Source organism: Cupressus sempervirens, chromosome 5, assembly GCF_028749045.1.
Source record: "Cupressus sempervirens isolate cs-2001-9-10 chromosome 5, ASM2874904v1, whole genome shotgun sequence".
NCBI classification, from domain to species: Eukaryota; Viridiplantae; Streptophyta; class Pinopsida; order Cupressales; family Cupressaceae; genus Cupressus; species Cupressus sempervirens.
In genome coordinates this window covers 635,032,902-635,049,352 of record NC_143122.1, presented here as the reverse complement: position 1 = coordinate 635,049,352, position 16,451 = coordinate 635,032,902, and the positions used below count along the sequence as shown (strand labels likewise).

At 35.8% G+C, this 16,451-nt stretch overlaps 1 protein-coding gene across 1 annotated transcript; it reads right to left on the bottom strand.

Annotated features, from left to right (window-relative positions):
- Positions 1-798: 798 nt before the first annotated feature.
- On the bottom strand, positions 799-8,125 carry LOC149557498 (putative copper-transporting ATPase HMA5). The gene is made up of 8 exons (XM_089832152.1): positions 8,021-8,125; positions 7,463-7,632; positions 7,009-7,311; positions 4,958-6,358; positions 4,360-4,614; positions 4,006-4,128; positions 2,805-3,293; positions 799-1,465 (listed from the first exon to the last, which is right to left on the bottom strand). Exons 3-8 carry the CDS (start codon positions 7,264-7,266, stop codon positions 1,004-1,006), a joined length of 2,988 nt encoding a protein of 995 aa, XP_089688278.1. The 5' UTR covers positions 7,267-7,311; positions 7,463-7,632; positions 8,021-8,125; the 3' UTR covers positions 799-1,003.
- Positions 8,126-16,451: the final 8,326 nt, after the last annotated feature.

The following is a 16,451-nucleotide window of genomic DNA, read 5'->3' as shown; positions in this document are numbered from 1 at the left end:
AAATTTATTCAACGTACCTATTGCACACTAAGGTTCGATTGCTAGTTTTCTATATACACTCCCCTTCAAATAGACACCCGCCAACGCTGGATCATAGACCTTAATAATAGATTAAACATTCATTCACTCTCTTTTAAACATGGTACTTTCAGAGGTGTCTACTCTTGTTTTGTTTTCTACCTTTTAATTATTTTCCTATTACACATAACCATATATATGACATTCTAAGTTTTCTTTTGAAAAATCAATAATTTAAATATAATAGCAAATGGTAATGGTTTAATATAATTTGAAGGTAATGGTCTAATATAATTTAAACATCTCTTTCCTTCTCTCCTTTTCCCACTCAATAGGGATCTCTCTCCCTCTTCCTCTATATCTTCCTCTACATCTAGTCTTTTTACAATCTCTCTATTTATCTACATGCAACATACATATGTACATGCATAATCTTTGCTTCTCTGTCTCTATATTTTCATATTTACAGTTCCATATTTTCCTCTATCACATGATCTCTTAATCTTTGTTACTACACCTCTCTCTTTGGACTTTTTAATAAATGTTAAAAACTTGCTCTCCCCTTCATTACATAATCTTATTGGAATAAATTTATCTCCCTCACTCAAAACTCATTTTAAAGATATATATATTTTTAAATATGTAACTTTAATATTTTATTACTAAAGAAGAGACTATTCATCAAACATAGTCAACTATGACATGATCAGCTATGCCACAGCCCGAGTTTTAGTAATTGTCTCCCCACATGTTAAATTTAAAGCGCAGCTCACATTCATGTAGGGTCCCAGCAAAATAGCCATCCTCGTCATTATTATTATTTATGATGCGAGCATATGTATATTAACAATATTAGAAATTGGAATTTTCTAATTTCTCAAGACAGTAATCTGTTCGTGTCAATTCTGTCCCAATCAATTTGTTAATCTTCCCATGGGAAAATGAATTGATTTTTCATAAACAGAGGACATATTTAGGCCAAGTGTTAAACCATTCCATCCGACTGAAAATTCTCTGCCTTGCTATCAGAAAATTCACTTATGATTTCTTCTGTTCTAAGTGCACATGGCTGCTTTGGTGGCACATAATACCTCAACAAGAGAGAAGAACAGACAACACTGAGAGAAGAAGTAGCCATGGCAGCCCCTGCAACCCAAGGAGGAAGTCTGAATCCAGTAAAAGGAAACAATACTCCTGCAGCAATGGGGATGCCCATGATGTTGTACCCAAATGCCCATATGTAATTCAGCTTTATCCTAAAAAATGTCTTTCTTGATAAATCTATTGCTGTAATAACATCCATCAAGTTGCTTCTCACCAACACAATATCAGCAGCCTCAATTGCAATGTCCGTCCCTGCACCAATTGCCATGCCTACATCTGCAGCTACCAGAGCTGGTGCATCATTTATTCCATCACCAACCATCGCCACTGCCATCCCATCCGCCTGCATTATAGTGGACGGAAAATTATAAGAACAAGAAGATTTCCACAATTTATATGAAACTATCAAATTTTATGTTTCTAAATTTGATTGTATGATTATTTTTGTATCGACGTTTGAGATCACATTCTGTAATCTATCATCAAGATAAGAGAAAAATATCATGATGATGCTCTTATTCCTTATGCTTCTAGATTCAATTATGGAATTATTTTTGCATTGACATTTCAGATTACGTCCTCTTAATGATAGATCACAAAATGTGATCTGAAATGTCGATATAAAAACAATCACACAATCAAATCTAAAAACATAAAATTTGAAAGGGAAAATTATGTTAAAAAACATGTTCTTTTGAAAGCTATGTTTGGCTTTCTCTCACATTTGTTTTTCACTGATCAGATTCTCCAAGTCAAGTTTTGTATAAAATGTATATAAAGTTGTTAGATCAAATATAATAATAAATTTTATAACCATCATTGAGGTGGGGCTATTACAGCAGCCACCTAATGTCAAAGTGTGCTCCAGAAAGACCCTCGGATCATTGAATCCCTCAAATTTAGCTAGAAAAGCAATAAAAAACTCTATAATTTATTTATTGAAATCGGAACCATGGAATCCACAAAGCCATGAAGTAGACATCACAAAGACTGACAGCCACTCGGCAAGAGAATAAAAAAGAAAATGCTGACAGCAGCAAACTAATTTTGAAAAGACAGCCAGTGCCACCACGTGGCAAAAGATTTTGTTTTTAAATGTCAACAGCAATTAACAACGTCTTTCATGGAAGGGTCTCAGGAACTATTTTCAAGAATATGAAGGCATTTTGATGAGAAAAAAACAAAAAAACATGTTAAAATAATTAGAATCTTTTAAATGAAAGACTCCTACTCGGGTCTGAGATTTGATGGCTGTATTGGAAGTTTTCCGGGTATGAAATCTGATGACTGTATTAGCAGTTTTTCATTTTTGAATCATATATGACAGGCTGAAAATTTAAAGCAGAAAAATGACCATACCCTTGTTAAAAAAATTCATTTGACATTTAGAGCAAGGTTGCAAAATTCTCTTACAAATTTAGAAGATTTACTGTCAATAACTTCAACTTTTATCCAATGAAAACATCATTGTGTTTATTAATATGACAGCCATTTCTGTGAATTTCATAGCTTAAAACTTATCTAATGCTATAAAATTCTTGAGACCGCATGTTCTAAAATATTCTTAGAAATTTCAACATCTTCTAAAATGTACGGTAAAGACCCATAAGGAAGTGCTGAATTCAAAGCTAAACAAGACCAAATTCGCAAAACAATTTTGTCCAGAGATAGGAATTTCATACCTGTAGTTGTCTTATTTTATCTACTTTTCCATGGGGTAGCACTTCTGCTGTGACAAATTCAATACCAACCTCCTTAGCTATGGATTTTGCTGTACCCCAATTGTCCCCTGTTACCATAATGGTTCTCAATCCGAGTGTACCTAACATACTGACAACCCCCTTTGCTTCAGGCTTCACTGGATCGGAAATGGCAATGATCCCAACAATTTCTCCATCAAATGCTACCAAAACTCCTGTCCTTGCTTCATTTTCAACATCCTTGAGATGTCTATCAACATCTTCAGGAATTGAAATGTTAGATGCCACCATCATTTGCCTGTTGCCAATAACCACTTGCTTGTTGTTGACAAGAGCCCTGATACCTTGGCCTGTTAAACTTTGGAAATCTTCTGCTACTAAGGAGTTGGACAATGTCAAATTGTTGTCTCTATTCCTCAAATTTTTTGTATGCTCAACAATTGCCTTGGCAAGAGGATGTTCACTGTTGGCCTGCAGATAATTACATTAGCCTGAAGTAAGCAAAAGTGAACTAAAACTATGGAAGCTCATACCAAAAAGAAAAGACCAGTATATATCTGCCTCACTCGTAGCCCTATGTTTAATAATTAATGTGTGTGCGCTATGCAACCACTAGACTTATAGAATACATGAGGCAATTAAGTCATGTCAGGAATCTAACGTTGGCGATTAGTCCAACAATCCCCCCTCAATGTTACTCGAGGAGATTTGAACCTATGACCAAGCTCTGATACCACTTGTTACAAGCTAGGGCTACCCTTGAACCAAAAATTGACCTCTCAATGCCCAATACAACCATTACACTTTCTAGAATTTAAAAAAAAAGTTTAAGCCATGTCATGAATTCTAAAAGGGAACCTTGATGGTTAATCCAACATAAGCCACCCCTGAAATAATTTTACAAATGTGATAAAATATACACTGACAAGCTATTTTCTGTATGATACTCTGGTTTACAATTTTACCTCTTTTCTATAAACAATGGAGATTTACAAATTTTGCTTGATTTTTCAAAAGCTCATATCTAACATCTTACTAAGGTTTTTTTTATCAGTGAAACCCTCATTGATTCTTCTTGGTGCCAGAAGGGATCTTAGAGGGATTGGTTCTTTATATCACTTAAGTGATAATGTTCAAATTGGACTCTATCACTATTCTTTTTTGATGCAGAAGTAGAACTTACTTCAGCTGAAGCTACTATATCATAGAAATCCATAAGAGCAGTTGTCGTAAAACACTTTGTGCCAACAACAACAGGTTTTCCAGCAGTCAATGTTCCTGTTTTGTCAAATACAACACATTTCACCTGTGAAGACAACGAGAAGAACATAAGTGATACCATATTTCCACAATCCATGTCATTGTATTCTCACTTGTAGGTTCAATTGTGTCACAATTTTTTACCATCAACATAATAAAATATCAGTTTATTCATATCTCAAGATGATAAGCTTGACAGCATTGTACTCAAAAGATTTTGAATATTTTGGATCTTATTTATTGTGCATTCCAACTTTGTAAAACCCAATTCCCATACCTTGTGAGCATTCTGAAGCGCTAGACCACCTTTGATAAGAATTCCAAGGGATGCACCTTTTCCAGTGCCCACCATGACAGCAGTTGGTGTTGCCAAACCCAGAGCACAGGGACATGCAATCACTAGAACTGAGATCCCAAACAGCAGGGCAAGCTCAAATTCACCCATTGAACGAGGTATCCATGACTTGGGATATGATCCCATCAGTCCTGCTATATACCATGCTATCCAGGTGATAAAAGCCACCATAACAACCTTCATAACATAAGAGAAATAGGTTCAACTTTCTTCTCCATATCAGATCGCCATAATTTGTAATCAGCTCTAAGAAATGCACATGCATGTGTTAGAAAAAATAATTTCTAACATCTTATGGGTTTCCACTACCCGCTCAGCAGCCCATTTTGGGGTAAGCGGTGCGAAACTAGTCCCCCTTGGGGTATGTGCACATGCCCTTAGCACACACGCAGGGGCCCTCGACCATGGGGTAACCCACAACCTCAAGCTCGACGGCGGCACTGGACAGGCTGGGTTATTCACCAGAAAGAAATTAAAATCATACGTTACTATGTTAGAAAGAGAGTTTAGAATTACAAACCATTGGAACAAAATACTTAGAAATTGTGTCAGCAAACATTTGAACTGGAGCTCTCTGCATCTGGGCAGTCTCAACAAGCCTCACAATTTTTGCAAGAGTGGTTTCTGAACCTACATGAGTAGCTCTAAGATGCAACATTCCAATTTGATTCATGGTTCCTTTGAATACTTTATCACCAATCCTTTTTGTAACAGCTTGGGGTTCTCCTGTAAGCATACTTTCATTCACATGACTTTGGCCCAAGACTACCACTCCATCTGTAGGTATCTTATCACCTGGAATAACTTTGATAATGTCATTCCTTTGAATTAGATCACTACTGATCTGGCGTTCAACCATGATGTTTCCACCGTTATCTAATACAAGCAATGTTGCTTTCTCAGGAGCTAATTCCATCAGTTTTGCTATGGCTTCTGAAGTTTTTCCTTTGGCTAAAACTTTAAGAAACTTCCCAAGTAGAATGAAGCAGATTAACATGGCACTTGTTTCAAAGAAGTCTACACTTTTAAAGCTCATTGAAGTTGCAGCCCTTATCATTGAATATAAGGAATAGAAATAAGCTGCATTTGTCCCAAGAGCTACCAAAACATCCATATTGGCAGATCCGTGTCTCAAAGAATTATAAGCACCGACATAAAATTGCCATCCCACTATAAATTGCACAGGAGTACAGAAAACCCATCTCAGGAGCTCCCCTATTGTTAGCATATTTACGAGCCTCTCGTCTAATTTGTCTTTCACCTTAGGAATATACATAAAGACCATGGAAAGAAGGAAAACGGGCACACCTAACATGCAGCTCCAAAGCAAGTATTTAGCATGCCGCTTAACTTCTTTGTTTCTCTCTTTTCTGCTGGATCCTACATTCTGATTTATTAAACTTGCCTTGAATTGGGCTAATTCATATTTGGTCTGATCCACGGTCTCTATAAAATGTCTGGGTCCTGATAGGTCAGGATCATAGCCCACTATAACCTTATCTCCATTTTCATTCATTTCTACAGATTTTACCCCCGGTAAGGCTTGTAATGAACGCTCAATGGCCTTCATTGCTCCAATGGAGTCGACCCCTTGAAGCTGTAAACAAACTTGGTCTCTATCTTCTCCCGCATTTTTCAATTGAGCTTCAAAACCCATGTCCTCGACTGCATCTATTAACTTTTGAGGATCAATCTGTCGAACATCATAAGCTATTTCAGCTTCCTCCGTTGCTAGGGCCACACAACAATTTTGGACTCCTGATAGCTTTTTCAGTGAATCTTCAATTGTGGATGAACAAGCTGTACAAGTCATCCCTATTATTCGAAGACGGCAAATCCTTGCAGATCTCCCCTTCATATAATCCTCAAGCAATGTGGCCTCAAATCCCGCATCTTCAATTGCCTTCTGTATATGTTTTTCCTGTTTACAAATCAAGGTATTGTCAGATGCATCTTGGCCCAACATGTTTTCCACCACGTTAGAAACTTGATACTTGGAAAACATAGCTCTGTGATAATGAAATATCCCTCTTCACAAAGATGCATCTGTTTAGCCTGAATGCAACAAAAAGATTGTACATTTATACCACAAGCAAATTTCCTTATTTTTATGTTTTTCCTTTTCACAAATCGAGGTATTGTCAGATGTATGTCAGCGTAGAATGCCTACCCCTACAGTAAAAAATGGTACTAGAAAACATAGCTGTTTGACTATGACAAGTTAAACTATTTGAACTCTGTGATTTTTAATCATAACGTTTTGGATTGTACATAGGATGAGAGAGCTAGCTGTCTCATCAACGATTTATCTGATAGATCATTGAGACAACTAGCTCTCTCATCACTAATCTATCTGATGGATCATTGAGAATTGGAAACATTGATGGTTAAAAAACACACACAATCTCATTCAGAAGTATAAATATAAAATTTCTGATTGTAGAAATCTATTATCATTATTGACCCCTACACAAAAATTGTACTTCTATACTGAGCTCAAAGATTGTAGTTCATTACTACAAGCAAACCCACTAAAGAATCTGAAATTTGTAGCCTTTTCAAGCAACTCACATTCAATGATGCTGGCTGATAGAGAACCAGAGCTTTGTTATTGAGAACAGAGATTGTAGAATCAACAACTCCTGGAATTTGTCTCACAACCTTCTCTACAGAACAGGCACAGGTAGAGCATTCCATGCCTGTTACTCTGAATGTTACTTGCAAGGCATTTTGAACTTGTGGGTCATCCGCAACACTAACCTCATGAGCCACATCTCTGAATTCCAATGCTCCTCCTACTGTGCTGATTTGTACAACTTGATTATACATCTGGTTGTAAAATGGACAAACTTCCTTCGACTGCTACGTCAAAATCTGACACAAAACATTCCAACAACAACAACAACATAATCAGCAACCTGCATTCTCTTCAGACATGAAAGCAAAAACACAATTCATGTAGCTATATCACGATTTATAAAATCCGTCCCTTTTTCTTAAACTTGAGCATTGAATAGATACGTACTGTTCCCTGGAGCTCAGGGCATCAAGTCACAAAAGACGAATTCGTTGGCTTTCAAAATCTTGAGCTTTATCTGAGAGCATTTGACTTGCCTGCAATGGTGGAAACTTTAACTGCGAGTCCGTGCATCAGAATGTGGGCCTCCTTGAACAAAAGCTTATGATGCTCCAAGTCTATAAGACAACAGTAAACTGTGAGCTTTTTATTTGGAAGGCCTTAATTTAAGTCTATTCGATCAATAATAATTAATCTCAACACAAAGATTAAGCATAAAGCAACACTGATCCAAGAATCAGTCTCACTTAAACTTTTACTTTAAACTATTTAAGGAACCCATTTTTTTTTTAACAGAGTTGAAGTAAATGTTCTGTTTCAACTTTCTCCCAACTCGAAGTCAGAAAGTGGCTGGCAGTTGACAAATCAAAGCGTGACCAAGTTTTCTGGGAAGATTTACGTAAGAAAACACAGCTAATTTGGATTTGTTTCAATTAAAGTAGCCCTCCAAAGACAAAATCAAGGAATCTGTAACATAAAAACATGCAACAAACAACTATAACATACTTTAATGCGAGCTTTCTGCATCTGTTTTTATTTAAAGAACTCCATTAAAGAGCATCCAAGTGCCTTAAAATACCAGAGGTGTTACACATGCATAGATTACGTGACCAAACAGATGAAAAAGTCCTTATAACAGCTTACATATATACAAAAAAAGTGACAGAATATCTCTTTCTTGTTACAATATTCAATATAACTATCAGGTGACAAACACTCAGCATGAGTGGAGAATGCCCTGTCTTGGATAGGCTTTTTATCACAATATACCAGTTGCCTCATCGATCCCCAATAGGAATTGGAATCATTGTGGACAACAATCTAGTGTTGCTATGAAAATCTTTCTTTTGTAGATCTTATCATTTATGCCCAATTCATAATTTTTAGCTTTCTATTCAACAAACATTATAACTTTTAAAAACTAGGTTTCTTTTCAACAACCATATATCATTTTCTTAAAACAACAAGAAATCAGATGCTATGTCTCTTTGTTCTTTGGTCAAGTCTGAAGAATCTTTAAAAAAGAAGAAGGGAGGATGGTGCATACGGGTTAGGTTGTGATTCAACTCAAGAATTCTTTACAGAAATTTGGATTTATTTTATCATGATTGTCTTTAGATATCATTTAAAAAACAAAAATTATATCTTTTTTTAATGATTTTTCTTAGAAAAGTGTGAGTTCATTTTTTCATAATTGATGTTTAAATATTGTTTTTTGGTAAGTTTTTTAAAGTTTAAATATTCTTAAAAAATGTTAAGATGGTGCATACCTATCAGACTTTGACTCCATTTTAGAATTCTTTAAAGAACTCTCCACTCACTTCTTCGTGATTGACTTTGACTCCATTTCAGAATTCTTTAAAGAAGTCTACATTCACTTCTTCATGATTGTTGTTTTGTGTGTTGTTTGGCTGAATTTTTTTAAAGTTAAGAAAGTGCACGCTTTCAGGTTTTTGCTTCATTTTAGAGTGCTTCAAAGAAGTTTGGATTTTGCATCTCCATAATTATTGTTTTGAGTATAGTGTCTTTGTTCTAGGAGTCTTTCCAATTCTCTTATTTAGATTTGTTGTTTTAGAAATCATTTTTCTATAATTTGTTATTTGTTTCTAAATATCTTTCTAATTCTAAAATTCCTTTCTTTGTTAATTTCAATCTAATAATATTGTTGCCTCTCTTAATAAACAAAATAAATAAATAAACTTAAAATCATTTTTCTATTCCTATCTATCAAAAACATTTTAGATAATAATAAAAAACAAATTTATAATAGTAATCTTTTCAAAATTATAACTTCATCAATAGATAAGATCACTTGACCCCATGATATCTTTTCAGATGAAAAATTAAATTCATCATCATAAACTCTGACCAACTTACATCTCTATAAGAGCAACCCCCACCAAACTGTCAAATATTACATCTAACTTCAGAAAACCTTCTGCAACTTTAGCTCAGTTAAAAACAATTGCAGAGTCAATTTCTTCTATGTTTTGCTCTGAACCAAAAGCTTCTAATAATAAAATATTCAGGGTATGCTTTATTTCTTGTCAATGCACTACCATTACGCCTCCCAGTTGATTACACGCACTTAAGCATTCAAGTAAAAAAGGACAAGTTTTTGTTTTTGTTTTTATGGGCCTGGGTGTCGTCACAGTCAGCCATTGTACGAACGCCAACCATATTTTGAGTAGGTAATTCCCGCGCCTTGATTACCATACAAGTTTATTTATATTTATTTTGTGAAGGTATGTTAGATTCTCCAATAATTAAAAAACGGTGAACATGGGAGAAATTTCTGTATCCTCCCAAAATTGGGAAGATATACATTAGATAAATAATATGCAAAGGGAGAAGGATTTTCTTTTTTAATGGTAATCCTGTTGGGAAGTGTAATAATTTTTATCTAATTAGTTGTAGTCAAAAAGCTATTTGATTTAATGATAAAGTTCATGTTGTAGACATGTAGATGGTGTTGAGTATAAATTTTCACACTACAAAAAAAAATAGTTGTAGACATACGTGCACACATATTAGTTGGAGTAGTTTACTTGGAGAAGTTCGTGAGAATATGAACTCAATGAGTGCCTTGAAAAAGTAGCTACTCGATATGAGAGCACAAGCTTATAGGATGAAGCCATTTCTGATCTGAATTTAATAAGTGGGCTGCAAACATGATATCTAGTGAATCAAAATCCCTGTGATACTAATGTTCAAGTTTTGGAAAATCTTGCAAAACTCAAAAGAGTTGTATGCAAACCAAAAAGCCATCTTATTGATTGAAATTGAAAGAATATATATAATGACGGAATATCAATAGTCACCATAGCCATGAAGTTGAAATGTTTATGTGGCTATAGTAAAAACAACAAAATTAAACTAAAACTATTTAAAACTAGGTGTTTAATTACCCCAATTTGTTGGGGTCATAATTTTTGACCTAGAACTCAGATTTTGAAACTCTTACACTGTTGGAAAGAAGAACTAAAAATATAGTTTTAATCCCTAAAATAGGTAGCCTACGACTACCTAGTTTTAGGGACTGATGAAAGTTTCGGCTTCAAATTTTGAGTAGAAGACCTCAGGAACAAGACAAATAAAAAGATATAGATTTTTTTTTTTTAAAATATGAAAAAAATACTTTCAAACATTTGATCTTTGATATAATCTGGATCACTTTTGACCAAGAGCCAAGGACTAAGGGTTATCCATTCCACCAAATTTTCTCAAGGTTATCACATAAACACCAACTCAACAAGTGCCTTCATAAGGTAGCTAGTTGATATGAGAGCATGAGCTTACAGGATGAAACCCCTTTGACTAAGACCTAAGGACTAAGGGCTATCAAATCCACCAAATTTAGTCAAGGTATAATCCCAACCTCATCCCTTACGATATCAAAGTCTTGCGCTCAACAAGACTTCTTTCTTGGTCGACTCATTTGGAGCCAATCAACTTCACCAATAGAACAAGGGCTCATTAAAATTGGTAATATATTTTCATTATTGTTTTTAGATGACATTTATTCAAAGAGAAAAGTTGAGAGATTAAAATTATCATTAAAATAAGTAATAGAAGATCAACAATGCAAAAAGCTCCCTAGGATGTTATGATGATCCCCTTGTGACTTATCATTCCATCCAAGATGATTGCCTTCTGTACAAAGAGAAAAATATCCTTCCAAGTTCCATTTATTATTCACCTCCTAGGAAATTAGGATATCCCTTCCATCTCTTACAATGATCATATTCAAAATCAAGAGAAAAGTACCCTTTCTAATAAACCCCACGATCCTCTTCCATGTTAGGATAAAAGTGCACCTTCATCTTCTTGCCATTATCCTCTTGATCTCCCTTTCGGTCCTACTCCTCTTGAAAATCCCATTGCCTCTATGCAAGAAATTAATATAACCACTTTTATTTGATTCAATCTACTTTACAAGCTTATCATTCCTTCCATACATATCCACCTTGAAATGGACTCCAATCTTGTTTCAAAATAAACCATAATCTCATTATTACATAAATATTTCAAAGCATACCTTATCAAGGAAATAGTTTGGCATCTATGAACAAGGTATTTTAGAACCCCTTCATACAGAAGGAAATTGTAATTATCATCGCCTTGGCTGCATAGATCACTCTCAAGATGTTTGTATCCATCCTAAATCCTCCATTCCTTGCAAATCATGTGTAAGTAATCCTTGTGATGAATCATATCTAAACGCTTCCATCCACTTACCATAATAAGCTCCATAGTGACACAATACTTATAAATGTAGATTGTCTTGTCATCCTCATCCTCTCTATCTGCCCATATCCTTTTCATTTTGACCCCTTTCCATGACCACTTCTATGGTTGTCGATTTATCATCTCCTTATTCATATCCCCTGCATCATTTATCATTTATTTTCCTCCATATTTTCTTCCAAGATCATGCATGTTCTCCTAACCCACAAATCATTTCAATGAGACATCATTATACTAACTCATCATGCTTTCTCATACTTCCCATTACTAGGGCATTATGTTTCTAGTTCTTATTCCTTTCCTACCCACTATATTTTAATATTCTTTGAAGCAACATGACGAACAACATTGTCAAGAAAAGAAGGGAAAATGTAGACATCAAAAAATGTCCTCAACTAATTAAATATATATTTTAAAATAATTTACAATAATTACTAAATTAATCAAAGATATATTTTAATTTATTTAATTAATTCATTAGCCTTATCTCTCCTATAATTAGATAGATATTTATTTATTTAATTATCCTAAAATACAGCTTCTTTCCACAACTAGTTAAATAAATGTTTTTATTCATTTAATCAACTCTTTATTCCTTTCTTTCTAAACCTAGCCAAGTTCAACTTCTTCACATGAATAATAATCTAAATTTGTAATCATGTGACTAACTTGTCTGATGTCTCTTCATTCCCCTTTTCCTTTTCCTCTTTGCCTATCTAAGTTCATTGAGTTTAAATATATATTACCAAAAGTCAAAGCACTTCTTTATCTCATCCCTTCATCCATTCAACTTCTTAATCCTATCCAATCTTCTCTCATCTTAATAATCTTATCCTTTCACAACATATTTTGAATTTTGAATTCACTCATGGGAGGCCCTAACCCTGTAGAACCTCCACTATGCACGGATCTGTAGATGGTGTTAACCCTACATAGAGATTTGGAAGTCACGACAGACTACTGTGGGACCACAGAGGTGGGGAGAACTCCCTCGGGAAATGTTAAACTAGCTGGGAGCCCGGTGGATTGTGGAAAAAAGCTGACTAATGGGACTCTTGGAGGCTCAAAGAATGCGCTTGTGGGTTCCCAGGCGGTTAGAGATTATGTGGAGGATCCCAAGATTTCTCGTGGTGCTAATGGGTTGGTAATATCCCTCCTAGATACTCTGGTGGACAACGTTACCTTTGGCCTTAAACTTTGCATTGTGGAAAGATTTGTTGTGTTTAGACCCACAATAGAGATGGTCCGAAAGTGGGTAAGTAAAAAATGGAAGATTAAGGGTAGTGTTAGCATCTTTGCGATGCCTAGTGGCCTTTTTTGTTTTTAATTCATGATGGAGAAAGATATAAATCTTATACTCTTCGGAACATAGTATTATGACAAGCACTGTCTTGCCTTAACAAGGTGGCACCTGAGCTTTGATGCTAGTGTAGAGCTCAAAAAACTAGCTCTTGTATGGGTAAGGTTACCTAGTTTACCTCTGGAATTCTGGGATGAGAAGATTCTAAGGTGGATAGGGAATTCCTTTGGTCACTTTGTTATTATGGACATAGTGACAATGCAAAAATTTAAACTGGCGTATGCTAGATTTTGTGTGAATGTGGCACTAAATCAGGCTCTCCCAAATGTGGTCACTCTAAAAACTAAATGGGGAGAGAGATACCAACCCATAGAATATGATAATGCGAGACTTTTCTGTCAGAAGTGTGGACATTTTGGGCATGTTATAGTTGATTGTAAAGCTCAATTGCAGAAGTAGAAACAAAAAGAAGGATCCCCAAGAATTGTAAAAGATATAGTTGAGGAATCCTCAAAAGCCCCAAGACTTGAGGAGGTGGTTGTGGTTGACCAAAACCTGGAGGCTAATATGATACAAGATACCTCTGTCAAAGGGTCTGGGGGAGAAAGTGAACTTGAAGAGGGGGAAGATTTAGAGGAAAAGAAGAAAATGGAAGAGTATCCATTTAGAAGGGAAATAAAGGAATTAATAAGATCACCTTTGGGGGGACTTAAAGAAGGAGAAAAAATGGAGGAAGGTGAAATAGTGGCACAACACTCCCTTCCTATTACTCTAGCAAGTCTGGGAGGTAAGGACCTACAGGAACATATTGTTGTAGATTTTGCTCCACAGGAAAGGTTATACACCCCTTTGAGAATGAGGAAGGCATCTCCAGTGGAGATAGCAGCAAAAGTGATGACAAGTTTGGATAAAGCAAAAAAGGAACTAAGCCCTGCTTCCCTACAAATGACTGACAATGAAGAATGGGAAGTACAAAAAAGGAAGAAAAGGGTGGGGGAAGGGGGGGGGGGGGGGGGGGAACTAGATGTAGGAACATGTGGTATAGCTGGAAGACCAACTAGTAGAGCTACTGGGACAAAACAAGTAGCAAGGGACGTGGCCATTGGTAAACAACTTACAGCGGAGACTATAACAAGAGGTAAGAATGAAATTCCTCTTTTCAAATTTAAGGGGGTTAAATAACCCCCATAAACAATGCACTTTAAAATAGTGCATATTTTACGAGAAAGTAGACTATGTGTTAATTCAAGAAACAACATTTTAGTGCTAATTTTGATAGATTAGTAAGTCATGTTTGGCTTGGGGCTGTGTTCATGCATATGGATGTTGATGGAGCCTCAAGGGGTATTGCCACCATGTGGAACCCGTGTTCTATGACAAGGGTTGAGGTATGTAGAGATATTTTTTTTGTAATAATGGAGTTCCAAACTAGTAATCAAAGATGGGGGCTTATCAATATCTATGCTTCTAATAACAAGATAGGGAGGAAGGAAACTTATGAAAAGCTAGAAAGGATTTTAGAAACTATGAAGGATAAACAATTAATGTGTATGGGAGATTTTAATACCCCCCTTTATCATTTAGAAAAGTTGGGTGGAAATAGGGATTGCCCTAAAAGCTTGCAAGACCATGATTTTATGGGAAAAATGGATTTCATTGATGTTGATCTGAGAGAGAACCCATTCACATGGACTAATAATAGAAAAGGAGATGATCTCATTTAAGTAAGACTGGATAGATTGATGGTGACAGGGAATTGGAATTGGTTGAGTAATTCCCTCTTGGAGAACCTCACAAGAACTGCTTTAGTCCATTCCCCTTTAATCTTTCATTGGGAGGATGGTATTAAAGGTGGTCCAAAACCTTTCAAGCATGAGATTATGTGGCAATCCCACTTGGAATTCAAAGACCGAGTCCAAGAGTGGTGGAATATAAGGATTGATGCTACTACATATATCTTAACTCAAAAGTTAGATAATATAAGGAGAAATGTTAAGGGCTAGGCTAAGAGCTCCTTTGGAGATTTGTTCAAAGTCAAAAGAGATGTGGAAGAAAAGCTTAAGAAGCTGCAAGGGGAGATTATTGAGGGAAATAATTTGGATGAAGCTACTTAAGAAGAAGAAGAGTATAGAAAAAAATGGAAGGATATCATTTTGAGGGAAGAAATATTTTGGAAGCAAAGATCGAGGGTTCAATGGTTAACTAAGGGAGACAGGAATACCACCTTTTTCCACAGGTTGGCTTCAAATCATAAAAGAAGAAACACGATCAATAGGTTGGAAGGAGAAGGGGGGGAGAATATAAGGAGCAGGAGGAAATGGGAAGACATGCGGTGGAATACTTTAGCAAGGCTTATAAAAAGGATTTTAGATTAGGAAATCAGATTATTAGAAGAAGTTTGATAAATACAATTCCACAAGTGCTTGGAGAAGTGGAAAATAATAGCATTCTAGGAAACGTCACAGAAGAGGAAGTGAAAAGGGTTGTGTTTTCCATGAAAGCTTACAAGGTCCTAGGACTTGATGGTTTCCCCCCAACATTTTTCCAACACTTCTGGGAGGTCATTAAAAATGAGTTGATCTGGGCTACCAAGGATTTCTTTGGAATGGGGAAGATGCTAAAAAGGATAAATAAGAATTTTATTGCTCTGGTCCCTAAGACTCTAACACCCACGAATCTCCTGGACTTTAGACCTATAAGCCTGTGTAACATAGTCTATAAAATTCTTGCCAAAGTGTTGGTCAATAGGATCAAGCCCTTCCTTGAGAGCATCATAGGAGCACCACAAAAGGGGTTCGTGCCAAGAAGACAAATTCTGGATGCTACGATAACTACTCATGAGATTATACATTCCATAAGGAAAAGTAAAAGACCTGGTATGGCCTTCAAGCTGGATATATCTAAGGCGTATGGTAAGGTAAAGTGGGACTTCCTTTATGATGTGCTTGAAAGAGCTGGGATTAATGATAAAGTCATAAACCTTATTAGGATGATGGTGGGCACCATGCAATATGCGGTCCTACTGAATGGTTCTCCTTGGGGCAATTTTGAAGTAGAAAGAGGTTTAAGGCAAGGAGACCCGCTTTCACCCTACCTCTTTATTATGGTGGCAGAGGTCTTGGGGATATCATTTACCAAATTGGTAAGCATGGGATGTGTTAAAGGAATTAAACTTGATACCACTGCTAAATCTGAAGTACTATAATAATTTTTTGATGATACCTTTCTCTTTGGAGAGTCCTCTATTATGGAAGTTGAGGCATGGAAGAGTATACTTAGAAACTATGAAGATAGCTCAAGTCAGCAAATAAACTACTTTAAAAGTAAACTTTATTTTTTTAACACTAATGCTATTATGTAGAGGAAGATTAGGAACATCCTAGGTTGCTA

What these genes read in the sequence shown, in the direction of transcription:
- LOC149557498 (XM_089832152.1), bottom strand. Translation starts at nt 7,266, where the DNA reads ATGTATAATCAAGTTGTACAAATCAGCACAGTAGGAGGAGCATTGGAA. An exon ending in CTAAGTATTTTGTTCCAATG is followed by an intron (nt 4,615 to 4,957) that starts GTTTGTAATTCT and finishes TATGTTATGAAG; the next exon opens with GTTGTTATGGTGGCTTTTAT. An exon ending in ATATAGTAGCTTCAGCTGAA is followed by an intron (nt 3,294 to 4,005) that starts GTAAGTTCTACT and finishes AATTATCTGCAG; the next exon opens with GCCAACAGTGAACATCCTCT.